Source organism: Apium graveolens, chromosome 6 (genome assembly GCF_009905375.1).
Source record: "Apium graveolens cultivar Ventura chromosome 6, ASM990537v1, whole genome shotgun sequence".
Taxonomy (NCBI): Eukaryota; Viridiplantae; Streptophyta; class Magnoliopsida; order Apiales; family Apiaceae; genus Apium; species Apium graveolens.
The window spans coordinates 50,313,296-50,329,027 of record NC_133652.1 but is presented as its reverse complement, the minus strand read 5'-3'; the positions used below and the strand labels follow the sequence as shown (position 1 = coordinate 50,329,027).

The window sequence follows — 15,732 nt, the reverse complement described above, 5'->3', positions numbered from 1 at the left end:
AAATAAAAAGTAATAATAAAATAAATAAATAAATAAATAAAGTGAAGGGTGGAGATGAGTGGTAATTGAGTAATTTAGAATTTTTATTTAATAGTAACGGTGAGAAAAGAATGAATATTTAGGAAAATTATTGATTTAATCGAATATTAAATTATAAGTGCATAAACTATTTAATCGGGATTACCTCTAACCTTTAATTGCGAAATTATATTCGTGGTGGGTAAATAATATTATGTAAAACGAGAGATTTAATTAATAATTACAAACTAAAAATAAAATGAGGGGGAATAGAATTGGTCTTAGATTGTTAAATGGCCATAAAAGAATTATGGATTATGAATCAAATAGTTTAGTAAAGTTTAAGAGAAATATTACATTGTGAAAGAAATATTATTTTTGGATTACCTTTAATATAGAAGAGGGGATTTTGAAATATATTAATTAGCATGTAATCGATAAATATTAATTAACGATAAAAGGATCATAAAATGAATTTAATTATGGTAATTTCTATAATTACTAAAATATTTGTTAAATTATAATTTTTTTTAGAAAATTATTTACGAGGAAAGTTACTTATAACGGGAAGATGATATTTTTCCAAGTTGTGCGCTGTTTCTGGAATATTAAAATAATATTTTATGTGTGCGATGAAGTGACATTATTAAATCGGAAATGGTATTTGCTAATAATTAATATTTTTGTAATTTGGGATATTTTCTTTACTTAAAAAGAGAGAATGTTTTAATAGGCATAATTGGGAACGAGTATACCATTAAATTATTTAAATAATTAATTGAGTTATTTTCTAATGCTAAATAATTCTCCTGATATTTAATAAATTTGATTTGAGATGATTTAATAGAATTAGCACTCGAGAAATTAGACATTTAAGTTGCACGCAAGGGTTGACTCAGTTGGTTAAAGAGGGGATAATTATCATTTTGGTCACATGTTCGAATCTCACGGGAGGAGAATTCATGATTATGCCTCCTGAACCAGAGTATGTCGTTTTAATGCGGTTTACCTTGGTTCACGTGATTTGCAGGCTACTACATGAACCCGTGGGGTTTACTCAATGCGCACCCGAAGGGTATCGGTTGCGGGTTCCTACGGAAAAAAATAAAATTAGACATTTAAGTGATCAATAAATATAAAAAAATACTATTTAAGGTTTATGAGAGGTTATATTTCGAAATATTTATACTAAAATATTTTGGTGTGATTTATTATTTTAGAAAATACCCGAAGTGAAATTATTTGTCCTGGAAAGGTGAATTTTCACTGCTAGTGCACTAGTTATCGAATACAAGACAAGTTTTCTCAGCTCTCTTTCCTATTTTTGACATTTATATATGTTTTGCATATTGATGATGAATATTTACGGATTTATTATTTGAGCCCTCTCGTAAATATTTTTTTCGAAAAAATTTCCAATGTAAGACACCTGGTTAAATCCTTTGTTTGTAACGAAACAATAACCTCTGGTTTCATACATGAATGTTCCTATCATCCGGGACAGTTAATTTATTTCTAACCAGATGGACATAAATTTCTATATTCGTCTAAATTATTCCAAAGTCTTACATCGATTTATCATTCGGATCTATTATTTAATTTCTCTCAAATTCCAATTAATCTTTTATCAATTTATTGAACCCTTCCAAGATTCATGAATGATGATAAATCAATCAATTATTCTTTCTTTCTATTCCTACAGAAACTCTTTTGAATCTGTTTATATTTTGGAACTATTCGAGATTTCGTTTGACGTGATTATTCTCATTATTTGAAAATATCCCTGTACTTGAAGTTTATCGATATATTGTTCAGATCGATACCAAAGTATTATTCTTATTAAATAGAGACCGGTTCATTGTTCGATCTATAAAATGTGATATTACTTTTGATTCATTGTTCGATCCATAAAATGTGATATTACTTTTGAATATTCAAGTGATGTGATGTGAAGTGAGAATTGAACTGGGATGTGTTCATTTATACCGGTAAACGTGGAGTTTGACCCACAGTATTTATTGTGATAGTTCGATATGTGGACATGTTATTCGTCTCAAGTGCAGCTGAAGGTTAAGACGTTAACCTTTCTTTTATACTAGCAAGTGTGTGTTGGGCGTTCTTACGACGAGCCGTGATCGGGTGAGTGTGAGATTCGCAGGAGAAAGGAATACTGTGGTAGTTGATCGCATCATTGATGTACCGGAGATGGAAAACGACTAGTTATTCTTGAATGAAGTGACATAGTGCCAGTTAAGAGCTTCTTTATTACAATTGTGAAGTGTTGTTGATTATTCCTTGTTGAATTTACAATTCCACTGCTCTTGGCACCCGTTCTTATTATCTTATAATGTGTTAGTCATTTATACTTGTTGAGAACTCGGTTGCTCACTCTTATTATTCTTATGTTCCCAAAACAGTGAAGAATGAAGCAAATGACATATTTAATCAGGCAAGGCAGAGGAAAGGAAAGGAGCATGCTCGTTGTGGCAGAGTTTAGCCTTTTGCTAAATATTATGATTTGTAATAATCTATTAATACTATTCCAGGACTAGTACCTTATATCCCATATTTGTAGTATGATATCTATCATGTATGTAATAAGCAGGTGTGTGCGAGAGACTCGGTCCTGAGATCTGTGAAGTGGCGTCCACAGTGAATGATGTATTTTATTATAGTTTGTAATAATACAGATATGCGAAATTTGATATCGTGGCGACCTGAATCCACGGAAGGGTATGTTTGGGGCGTCACAAAATTTTACCCCTACAAAATCAACAAGGGAAGCCACTCAAACACGGGACAAGAGGGGAAAAAGGGAAAAAAAGCCCCAGAACGGCACTTCTTGTGGGTGTCTGTGGCAGAATCCCGTAAAAAGTGGCGTTATATGCCATTTTTATCCAAAAATGAATGATTGTGCCATAAAAATGAATTATTTGTTCAGCGCCATTTATGAGATCGAGCCTTAGTTGTGCCCCCAACCTATGTTTCAGATTACGTTCAACTAAATTTGGCCTAAATGAATATTCTTTTAATATTTATATAAAATTAGACCCGAATTTTGAGAATATAAATATGAAACCAAAGTATTACACCCCTCAAGTATTACTCAAAAATAAATTAGACCAGAATTTTGGAAAAAGCAAGTCACATCTCTCAATTGAAATTTTGACATTCATTATACACCACTTATCAGAATTTCATTAAATTGGGGGAGGTCAAAACCGGAAGTTAGCAAAGAATTTAGTTAAAATAGATTTTTTATTTTTTGCATAATATTAAAAATTGAATTTTTAAGTTCACATAGTGTAAAATAATTTTAAAATCATACTATTAATTACAGTTTCAGATTTCATTATATAAAATGAATGCCAGTGTTTAATTATTCTATCAAAATTAATTTTATAAATTAATTTTGATTAAATACTTAAATTTACTTTTAGTATAATTATTAAATTTTGAAATTAGTATTATAAAATGAAAGTTTAAAAAATTAATAATGTCATTTGAAAATTTAAAATTTAATATTTAATAGCCGATATACTTAAAATATCAATTTTTATTAATATTTTGAAAATATAAATCTATAAAACTAAATTTTTTTTGAAGTTCCAGTTTCAGCTTGCCCAATTCAACGAAATTTTGATAATGGGTGTATAGTGATTATCAAAGTTTAAGTTAAGGGAATGTAACTTATTTTTCCCAGAATTCGGGCCTAATTTATTTTTTCATGATACTTGAGGGGTGTAATATGTAATTATCTTAAACTTGTATTTATATTGAAGATACGAAAAATAGTAATATGTTTAGATAATTGAGAAACAATTATACCTCCAAAGAAATGTTTTATATATATATGGGCGTTTTAAATATAAACAGTCTTATAATGAAAACTAGAAATCAGGCTAATCCTCCATTTTAATTAGAACGGTCCAGCCCATTAAATGAGTCACATTTACATATTAAAAAAATGTCCGCTTGATAAATATACAGTAACAGTACATACACATGCTTTATCTCTGATCATTATTTTCATCTTTCATTACAACTAGTCAATCAAATGCACCATCTTCAATCTACCTCCATCATCATCTCCGATCTATCTCCGTCATCGTCTCCGATCTATCTCTGCCCGCCAGCATGACCCAACACTAAACTCTTCGATTCATCTTTAAACACCGTTTATATTACAGAAATCACTAACTTGTATAATATGAAATGATGAAAATGATCGGAATTGAATGTACATGTCGTAAAGGTGTTGGTGAGTAAACTTTTGAACGATTATTGTGAAATAAGAGGGGATATATCAAATATAAAATCATTGACAATTACCAACAACCACCAATTTTCAATAAATCTCATCAAATCTAAAATTTCATCTTAATATATGAATACAAACACCAAATTTTATGAAATTAATAATCAAATCTACACATTAATCACTAAATCGTACGTCGATAATTAATGAATTATATAACACAAATCACCAACTTGTATTATAAAAAATTACCAGATATTATATATGAGATACATACATGAGCATATATTTTCTACATATTTTTTACATAGGTTTATGATCTCATCAATCTTGTTCGTCAAAGAATTTAGTAATTTACTCGGCATGAGATATATTTAATTTATTAAGAAGGAGAAGGGAAAAAATGAGTGAGTAAGTTTGATCAAGATGAAGTATGAATGGCGGGAAAAGAGGTGGGAAGCTAGGGAGGGGAGATACATCAATAGACCACTTATCAGGGGCGGGAGGCTGTGTAAAATAAAAACATAAATATGTTATTTATAAATGGCTTCTAATTTTTATTTCAAGGTTAATTTCTATTTGACCATTAACCTATATATAGGGAGATTGCTTTAATAAAAAAAACTCTTAAAACACATAATTAAAATACGCCCTCGCACCCATAATTTCAGCTAATCCTCCCATTTTCATTACAAGATGGTTTCTGATACTGCACAGAATTAAAATACGTTCTCCACATAATTTCAATTTTTTCAACCCACCCCCTCCATTTTCATTAAAAGAGGGTTTCAGCGTTGTAAGACTCAGATATATATAGGCATATCATATAGAACCTTCTTTGCAAGTGTCCTCGGCTAAAATACAATACAATACAAATAGTGTCATAGATAGCACATGTTATATTATAGTGTGTACATATCTTATCAAGATATTATAAATTATAATTAGAGACGTTTGATGGTCATTCGAAATTGTAATATAGTAATAAAATTCTTCAGTAACTGCTGACGAGGACCATAAATATGAAGGTGAGAACACAAATTGATCTCGAAAAGTAACTGATAATTATTACAAAAATAATTGAGAATCTACATATTCACAAGGTCAAGCAGAAACAAGGGAAATGTTACTTTTGCCTAAAAAATGACAGCCAGATCGGTAAAGATGAAAAAAAAATCACATGTGAGGATCTACCAGTGGTCTCAATGAAGGAGCTGACTGCCATAGTCATTGTTAAACTTCTCATATCGAGGAGTATGCATATGAGCAGAGGGCCTCGTATTCCTCAGAGCTACCATGATATCTTCTTGTCTGATGGGTCCTACTTTTGGCAATTCTGCGTGCAAAGGAAATATTAATTCGAAGAACTTCTTGACTACAAACAAATACTTGGCGAAACTTAAAAATGTAAACACTGGCATGTAGGCCAGCCTAGTTGATCAGATGAAGAACTCTAGTTTGAGTTTTAGTGAAGGAATGGGTGTACTTGAAAATCTATTAATTAACGATAATCAAACCAAAAAGGAAAATATCCATGTGCGCCGTCTCCAGTTTGTATGCAAAGAGGCTATGTAGAGTAAATTTATCTGACCACTGCTGAACTCTAGAAATATATGCATAATCAATTGATCTTTTGTGCCTTTGAGGTGAAGTAAAAGGCTTGTTTGTTCATACGAAAATAAAATCCCAATTATCCACGCATTGTACTTGATTATGCAGGTAACATATCTTGAGTTGGTTTTCTAACAACATCACAACCGGTGATGCAAATCACAAATATATGGATCAGGACACAATTACTTCCAATTGGCATGGGCTCAAGAAGATAGCTAGCCCCACGAATGAGCAGTAAAATACTGGGACACGGCTGGCGTATCCCGTACTTATCCGGCCGCATCCCAGCGCAACCCTGCACCCTGAACGTATCGGGTGCGTAGTATGATGGGTGGGTGCCGCACCCTGCTTCCTAGCTATCAATTATATGCTACAGTATGTCTATATTGTTCTTCAGTAATTTTGTACTTGTCATTTTTAACCATAGGCAACCATAGGCATTTTTTCAGATTCAAAATCCTAAACTTCTCAGACATGATCTATAAAATGACATACCATTCTCAGGCACCACTTCTTGCTTTTCCTCCAAACATGCCATTAATCGTCTCAAGGGCTGCATTGCAGTCTCTTTGCACACTAACCGTATATCTGAACCTGAATAGCCTTCTGTCTTCTCGACCATTAGATCATATGGGAGTTTCTCCTCATCAAGTGCAGGAGGCAATAATTCCTCAAACATGGACCTTCTTGCTTCTGGTTCAGGAAGTGGTACAAGGATCTTGCATCAAAATTTAAAAAGACGTGTTAGATGCAGATAGTGCGCTTAATTTTAAACAATCTTCATATTATGACATCACGTGCTGCCAATTAGATTCAACACGCTGGTGTTTTACTTTCGGATAAGAAGAATGTAGTAACAAAGTAAAGGACAGCAAACATTGAAATCTTTAAACCATGAAGAAGTGAATAGCATTTGTGACCAAAGAAGAGTTTCAACGCCCTTGGGTTTCTACAATATCTCAATGTTATAATAGAAGTAACTAATAGTATATACTTGCTAGCAGCAAATGATTTGAGATGCATGTGTTTAAACAATATTTGCAAAAGGCAGGTAAATTCAAGCTAAGACTGTTAATCCTAGTCTTGTAATCAGAACAATTTCTTTTAGTGTGCTTTAAATGAACAAATTTCTCAAAAGTACTTAACAATCCGATGCAATAATACATAAGTCTTTGGATTGACTTACATTTCTAATGAATATGAACAATCATTACAAAACATAGAGTAGCCAACTAGAATGATACCCGTTTCTCAAGACGCCGGAGTAGAGCAGCATCTAGTTCCCAAGGGAGGTTAGTTGCCGCCAAAACAAAGACAAGCTCGTCTGTTTTTGTTAATCCATCCATCTGCAATCTAATCCACATGTTAAATCTTGCAACTTGAAGCATTATGCTACTACAGATGTACTAATTAGAAACAATTTAATTTGGAAATGTATATACTCTACTACATGAGATGTTATCGATAAGCACTCATAAAATAACGCCATTCAAATGAGAAGTAGATTATTGCAACTTAAAATAAATAAGAGTACAAATGATGTACCAGTGCTAATTTGACTCTCAATATTAAATTGGGACTAGGCAGAAAATTAAGCGCTCCCCGTACACAACAACGAAATTTAGTTGCAAGTGGGTTAGATTACGTTAATTAGAAATTAAATGGATACTAAGCTTGTCCCAATATCGCATGCAAATCTGCGGATTTATCTCCTATGCATAAGGTTTAGAATATTGGAGCCAGGACTCCTAATATTCTACAGAAAAATTTGTTTTCTACAGCAAGCAATGAAAACTGAATTATTTCAAAAATCATTAAATTACTGTTCATGTTTCCTATCCTATAAAATGATGTCTTAAATCTTTCAAAGCTATCGGACTATAAAGCCATCAGGATAATTTTCTGTCTTGATGTTCATAAACATAGTGGGTAGAATTCATCTATATATATAAAATGCCTAAGGGTTTCTATAAAAGCACTTCTGAAAATAAAATTAAAAAAAAAATAACACTAGAACAGGAATGCTCCAATCACTAACATTCTGAATGCAACTACATCACAAATTTCAAAATCTTGGTAAATATATAAATCAATAAGTAGAATGGAGCACTTGAAGAAAAAATTATAACCTGTATGAGTAGCTCAGTTTTCAGTCGCCTACTTGCTTCATGCTCACTACGTGCCTCACCTCGTTGAGTAATGATGGCATCAATCTCATCAAGAAATATGGTGGAAGGTGCATGATGCCTAGCAAGCTCAAAGAGTACTTTCACCAATTTTTCTGAGTCGCCTGTCATGCCATATGATGATTAGAAACAAGATAAAACTATTATACTGTTGTGTTAAATAATTAAATTTATAGCCAAACATCAACAGGAGATTGGTATTCATAGTTTTAAGTATACAAAGGACAGTCTTTACACAGGGCGAGGCATAGGATGATGCAGCGGAAGTAACATTGACTCCAGTAGTTACTGTCGCCAAATATGACCCATTATTCATGTTATACAATATTTCTGCAATCTCTAACACAATATGTTAAGCCTTTTCTATAGTTAATATTTAACTAATCAAAATCATAATGATTTAGCTTCTTCACAATAATAACGCAATTACTTGTTTAGGAAAAAAAGGCAATTACTTTATCAATAGATACTCTTTAGAACTGCAATATCAACCTAAGCACCATGTCTAGTTCATAAATATCATCCCAGTATCTAGACTACCCTGCTTATTAACTTATTCATATATCACAGAATGCTGGCTTTTATTTCATGGATGCATGATCAGACTGTACTCCTCAAGTCTGGGAAGTATTAACGTGACCGCTTGGGCACTAACATATCCTTGGAGGAACCAAAGCAGTATACGTAGAAGTACAAAAAAAAGGTGATATATATCCAAAGTTTTAAATTTTTTTAATTCATATATTCATGCCATTGAAATACTACTTGAAATGTACTATATATGGTTGCTGATACCAAATCACTTGATATAGTTATAGATATATAATGAACAAAGTGTACATGCAACACAAAGGAAGAATATATATATTTTTTTAAAGATTAACACTCTATGCATGTACTTGTACACTAATACCCATGGTCTACAACACAGTATTGACGCTCTGCAACGTACCACGCCATTTGCTAACAATAGATGATGCAGAAATGTTGAAAAATGTAGTGTTGCACTCTGTTGCAACAGCCTTTGCAAGCATTGTCTGTGACATAAGAAATTAAAAATAGCATAAATATATTAAACATAATCAATGAAAATGTGCACCACATAAGTAATACTATTGACGTACATGGCCTTTGCACTTCATCTGTTGTTTCATATAATTTTCTAAAAGTAACTGGAGAAAAAAAAAGGGATCAAATTTTCTGTTTTTCGAATCGAAAACTTGGAAAGCTAGAAAACATGGTTTTCTTATTTGCGGTGAATTTGAATAACTGGTTCGGAATATTATACTCTCTACAGTTTTCTCTTTCAAACAAAAAAGACAAATATTTATTCAGGAAAACTAGAAAACATTTCAACAAAATTGAACCGTCCCTTCTTTCTTCATAGGTTTTGGGACATGTTTACGCAGTTTTTAAATAATTTTCTTGGCAATAGAAAATCTAAAAACTTTTAGAAAATTGAAGTAAAAAAAAAAAGTAATCCCAATAGTTACTCAGTCCTGGGTCAAGAGTATTTGACAGAAATTGAAGCTAACAAGATGGTAGCCAAAAAACCTACACCCATGAAGACATTATTGAACACTATGGTGTAAAAAGATTATCAAAATTAAGAAATGTTATAAATATAGCATTTAAATCAAAGGGGAACAGAAGTTATATGTAAAAATAGTTTACGTATTTAGCGTAGAGGAAAAAATGTAATTATCGATATGTTTTATATGTGGAACTAGGAGTTTATTAAACAAGTAGTTAATCTAAAAAGAAGCTCAATTGCTTGTGAGTCTTAGTCCATTGGGTTGTGTTTCAGGTTTTCTATTCCATATAAGTCATGTATTCCCTACGTATTAAATTAAACTTGTTTATTGAAAATATCGTTACGTATTAAAATGACTCTCTTCCATGGATTGCAATCCATAGATTTTATCCGTCGGAAAACCTTTGAGGTAGAGGATGTTCCTATGATTTCAGATTCTTCAGGAAGGATCTGACATGGACATGGATCGGGGTGTCAGATTCTTTGAACTTCAGAAAAACTTCAAAATTAAAGACCCAGGGGCCCGTTTCATAAGGCTTCGACTCTCCGATTTGGACATCGCAATTTTCATTTCAATTAAATTAATTAATTAATGTAAAGATTTTAAAAAAATTCTAAAAAATTGTTTAATATATATAATAATTAAGCTAGTGTTAATAAATGAAATTTATATATTAAAAAACTGTTTAACTCTGTTATTTTAACTACGTACGTTAAAAGAGATATTTTAACTACGTACGTTAAAGATGTTTTGACATACAACTACACATTATTAATCTTTAATTTTATAAATATTAGTAGATGAATATGGACAGTAAATAGTACAGGTTTCATACTGAGCCACTTAATTAGAGATCTACGTTTAAGCCGATTAATTATTCATCTATACTATCATCTCTCTATTATCTAGTCTTCATCTTGAATCTCCTCTGCAAACCCTGATTTCTCCGGCAATTTAGAAGTGCCCGATTTCCCACCAACGAATCTGATTCAGGTTACGTACTCGTGTCATGTCGACATGACACAAGTACAGCAGGGTTATATGGATTCGAGCATCACATGTGGTTCTGCGGTCCATTCACCCAAATTAGTCATTATTCTTGTTTTTATTTAATAAATTGTTCTTTTGTAGATTTGTGATGCATCAAATTGGAATCTTCGCATCAGCGCCAAATTTGATACAGCATTGATTCATCTTGTTCATTTTATGTTCATCGTCGCTACTGTTCATAGCCTCAATCAATTCGCCTCCACTGAAACCTGATTACCACCCCTGCATACCCATAATGATTCAACCGACAAACCATACCCCACCAGAACCCTAATTCCCGAATTACTACACCCCAATTTATATTATATATGAACCGACTCAATTACAGACCTAAAACACAACCTAATGGACCAAGGCCCGCAAACACTTGGGCTTTATTAAGAAATAAAATACTTATTTAATAAACTCGTATCCCGCGTATGATTAAAACAGTATTTCCCTCTAGGGTAAATATATATACCTAAACTAATTAATAAAGTGTGTAAGAGTTCTCCGCGTTCCCCATAAGTTCATGTAGGATTTGAGCTTGGACTGAAATAACCGATATAGATGATGTGAAGGCCTTTAGATGGTACTATTTGTAATCTCAAATTATATCTAGAAACTGAACTACATCAGTTATCCTATAATTTAGTCATAGAGCTACTCCTGACCAGGAGAAGGATATCTTAAATGGACACTAACATAAGTTGCTTAAAAACAGTACAAGTTTCAGAAAAGCAATGCTCAAAAAGCAGTTCCTTGTTCAAATCGAAATGAGATTAAATCATGGACAAGTTCAAAAATCAAGAGAGTATATTTATATGCAGCCCTCCAATTACAGCAAAAATTAACTACTCAGAAATGAGAATCTTAAGTTTCATATTAACAATAGAAGTAAAACATAGACAACAAACCTTTCCCGTTCCTGGAGGGCCGAAAAGGAGAATTCCTTTCCATGGTGATAATAGACCAGTAAAGTAGCTGTAATAAAACAGACAGTCCGGGCCTTGTCAACGAAAAATGGCAACTATAGATATTTAACATATTTAGCTTGTTTTAGGTAAAATTAGAACCAAGAGACATCGGTCAATACAAAAAATTATGACTGCAAAAAACATACTTAATCTTGAGGAAGATTAAAACTAAAATCCCTAGCAAATAAAGTTTAAGATGCTTTCTTCATAAACTTTCAGGTACAATTTATATATCAGATTCTGAAGCTGGAAACGTTTCAATCCTAATGCTATTAACATATTGTTTAGGAATTAATACTTCATTGCATTTCAGTACATGATGAAGAGATTAACCGATTCTCAAACCACAGCATGTATACACAGCTTTGGTTATCAAACCATATACTTTTAACATAAGAGAGGAAATATTAAGGTTTTCAAGAATTTCTATTAGAGGATCAAGTACGTTTATAAGATCCAAGGAATAAGAGGAATTCTAATTTATTGCTAAATCAAATAAGATAAATATTTTCAGGAAGGATTACAACTTATACAGTAATGTGATAGAAAAGTAAATCCAACTCTCGTATAGCAAAAAAAGAAATCAGCTAGTAAACTCAAGGCCAGGAACAACTCACCTGGGATATTTGATAGGCATGACAACTGCTTCTTTAAGCAGACGCTTTGCATTCTCTAACCCTTTTATGCTTTCCCACTTTACATCTGGACTACCGCGAATGATATCCCTGCAAAGGCAACCACAATTATAATATGAACAGCAAACAAGTCGAAATCTTCTTTGTTTAATGAATGCATTATGTTACAATAAAACAGTTAAAGCACCAAGAGGCAAAGTCTTGAAGTGCCACTTACCTACTCAAACTCTCAGCTAAAGTACGCATTTCCGCAGATTCAAAAGGAGGAAGAAGAGATTTTTGCCTGAGAATGTCAAAATCATATGTAAGCAGATTAGGAATACGTAAAATAAAAATAGCACTCAAGTTACCTTTAAAAAGAAACAACCTCATATACAGCACAAACAATCTATTTCTAGTCATATTAGTGGTCAAAGGCGGAAGGTACGACGACAAGTATACAATTTAATGTAGCCAGAATGATATAGTATAGTGTACTAGATGAGGAAGAATCAATCTTAAGATATAAGACAGGAGATCTTACGGTCTTTCATTAATTACGGCAGATGAAATTCCATTACTAGTCACCGAGGATCCTTGATTCTGAAAGAACATTAAAAAAAAAAAACTAAAAAAAACTCTTACCAGAAAACATAAACACATCTTTACTTCACATACAAACTACCTGATTTCTATACTGCTCGTAAACAGCCATATCAGATATGTTCTTCACATGTCCATTTCCATTCAATGCTACACTTCCATTTGCAACATCTTTGCCATTAGCCTCGGCATCTTTACCATCAGTCTCTCTCTTCCTCCCAAACTTCACATCATAAAACATCTTAAAATCCTAAATGTAGAAAAAAGTCAATGTAAATATACAACATTCACTAAAATATACAGTACACGAGGCAGTACCACAGTAATAAAAGAAAATTACAAAAAATAGTACACACTTAAATATTAATACTAGTCACGTAAAAACACAATTACTAATCAACTGTCTATCGTTCCACGTTTGTACACACGCTGTTGACAGTTAAACCTCCATAAATGAATAAATATAGGTCCATAGAATTTTATTCATCTATCAAGATCAAATATACATCGTGGCTGTTATGTTGGCAGTGGAAAAAAATATAATAATAAATTTATCGAGTTTCTCCTATGGATACAAATGCATAGTTCTCAATCAAACTACCACACCATCACCATCCTACTAACTATAATCACACACACTCATACATATAGTTGAACTTGTGATCGCGCGAAATATAAAATTAAGATTGAATCTAAATTCACGCACTAAAACATTTACTACACTGAAATGTTCAATTAAGTTGCATAATAAACTGATATCGTGTCTGGAATTGAGCTTGATAAGTACATTTCAGCAGCCAAACGAAATGATTCTCGATAAATAACATTAATAATTAATTAATTAAATAATTAATTATTTGTGTGTAGGATTGATCGGAGATTAAAAGATACCTGAAATGACCAGCGAGTGATGGAAGGTTCGTCGGCCATGAGTGAAGAATTAAAGGCGGAGAGAGAGATCTCCAGATACGTTTGTGCTTGTGTGAAATGTAATCAGAGACTTGATGCTGTTATTGCCTGTGTGTCTATAATGTAAGTATATATATGGCGAGTGTAGGTCCTCTATTTGTCAGGGTAAGTCCACATCGTATGTTGGTTTTACAAGGGGAGAAATAACAATTGAATTAAACAATTATTTTCATCTAAAATTTGATACAATTTGGCAACCTGGCATCTCCTTTTTTATATATTACTAACTTAAATCTCGTACAATTCACCTGTTAATATTTTTTTTATTTCGTTATATTATAATTTTAAAATATTTATATTAATATATAATAATTATAAATTTACAATTAAAATCATAAGATAACTTGTGGTCGTAGTTTAGTAGAATAATTAGACTATGTAATAGTTTAGCGAATATGTAACACTATTTATTTATTTTTTAATAAAAGGATAAATTGTGGTAGTAGTTTAGCAGGATAAGTAGACTATTTCTAGTAATTTAACAATTTGGTAGTTTAACAAATACATAATACTATTTATCTATTATTTTAATTACCAAAATTAGGGAATAACCGTTGAACCAAATTATACCCTATTATTATAATATAGTATCGACAGATTTGTTGGCCGGTGTTTGCAAAACATGCATTTTAATGACTTCGGTTTAAATTTTATAAATAATTAAATAATTTTCATCAACTTCCGTTCGTTAAATATCTTTTCGCATTTTATAATAGAATTCCATCAGACTATGCACATATAACACGTATTTTTCAATATATAGATGGGAATTACATATTTAAGAATTAGGTTTTGATTGATAATCAATCTCGACCGTGAATTTGAATCCAGTGTTGTGATTATAAATTTATTGAAGAATTGAAGAGTTTTAACATAAATAATGATATAAGATTTTAGATAGAGACTGATTATCAATCAAATATTGATAATAGAAGTGGTGATGATGGTAATAATAAGGTTCGAATATGATAGGTAGGTGGTAGTCGTAATAACGTGATTATTTTGAATAAGGATAAGTTCAGGCGAAAAGGATCATGAAAACTTTTTTTTTGTTGTAATATCTTAAAATTTATTTATTCATACTTCTTCAATACAATTGTAATAATCTTGTTGAATGTTATGCAGGGATTCAACCTACATAAATTATTACCGTAAAAACTTTATTCATGATAATTAATAAACTCATTGACGTTGACCTTACATTATTGTATCCCCGTTAATAACGCAATCTTGGCCCTAATATCAGTAGACTGCCAGTAAAATTTGACGTGAGATGATATTGATCTTGATAATATGACTTATAAGGTAAGAGATTTATCTGATCGTTTTGATTAATGCAGTAAGATAATAAGGTGATATGGTTGATTATAATCCAGTTGGTTGTAGTTGTTATTACCATTTATTTTTTGACTTTATGAACAAATGCAAGAAAATTTACCATGTCAATACTATCAATTCTACACATTTTATATTTAAGTGTATGTTTGTTACGTAAAATTTTTGTGGGAAAGTCATGAATATGTATTACTAACAATGGGTGTCCTCATTGGAAGACTTTAAAGCATATTACACCTTACACCCAAAAATTTATGATCACTTATTCTGTAATCTGGTGGGGGCTCCACATTCGAGGGATAAGTATTCATCCAATATTGGGGTAAATTATTGTTATACATGCGTCCACGAATTAAAGAAACAGCTGATAGTCGTGGGTTATCCTCAGTCAGGGAGATGCCTTATCCGCGAAGTTTGAAGTCGTGGACAAACCTTGGACCTTGTGGTTAGGCCTCGTCGACAATCATTCCTAAAACTAGTAGAAAACGATTTTCTTGTGGTTAAGTTTTTTATTTTTCAAGAATTATGTTGTTTTGAATCCCTATAAATAGGGATATATAGGCAAATTATAAGAGATTAGAAGTTGAGAGTGCA

At 31.9% G+C, this 15,732-nt stretch overlaps 1 protein-coding gene across 2 annotated transcripts; it reads right to left on the bottom strand.

Moving 5' to 3' along the window:
* Nucleotides 1-5,317: 5,317 nt before the first annotated feature.
* On the bottom strand, nt 5,318-13,881 carry LOC141667968 (uncharacterized). Of its 2 annotated transcripts, none has more exons than XM_074474623.1 (11): nt 13,726-13,881; nt 12,917-13,084; nt 12,776-12,834; nt 12,470-12,535; nt 12,235-12,342; nt 11,558-11,624; nt 9,029-9,113; nt 8,020-8,180; nt 7,135-7,236; nt 6,386-6,608; nt 5,318-5,612 (listed from the first exon to the last, which is right to left on the bottom strand). In XM_074474623.1, the coding sequence occupies exons 1-11, from the start codon at nt 13,762-13,764 to the stop codon at nt 5,479-5,481; spliced, it is 1,212 nt and encodes a 403-aa protein (XP_074330724.1). In that variant the 5' UTR covers nt 13,765-13,881; the 3' UTR covers nt 5,318-5,478. The 2 variants fall into 2 exon arrangements, with proteins under 2 accessions (XP_074330724.1, XP_074330725.1); XM_074474624.1 differs by having other exon boundaries at nt 12,917-13,057; nt 13,726-13,866.
* Between the last annotated feature and the right edge of the window lie 1,851 nt (nt 13,882-15,732).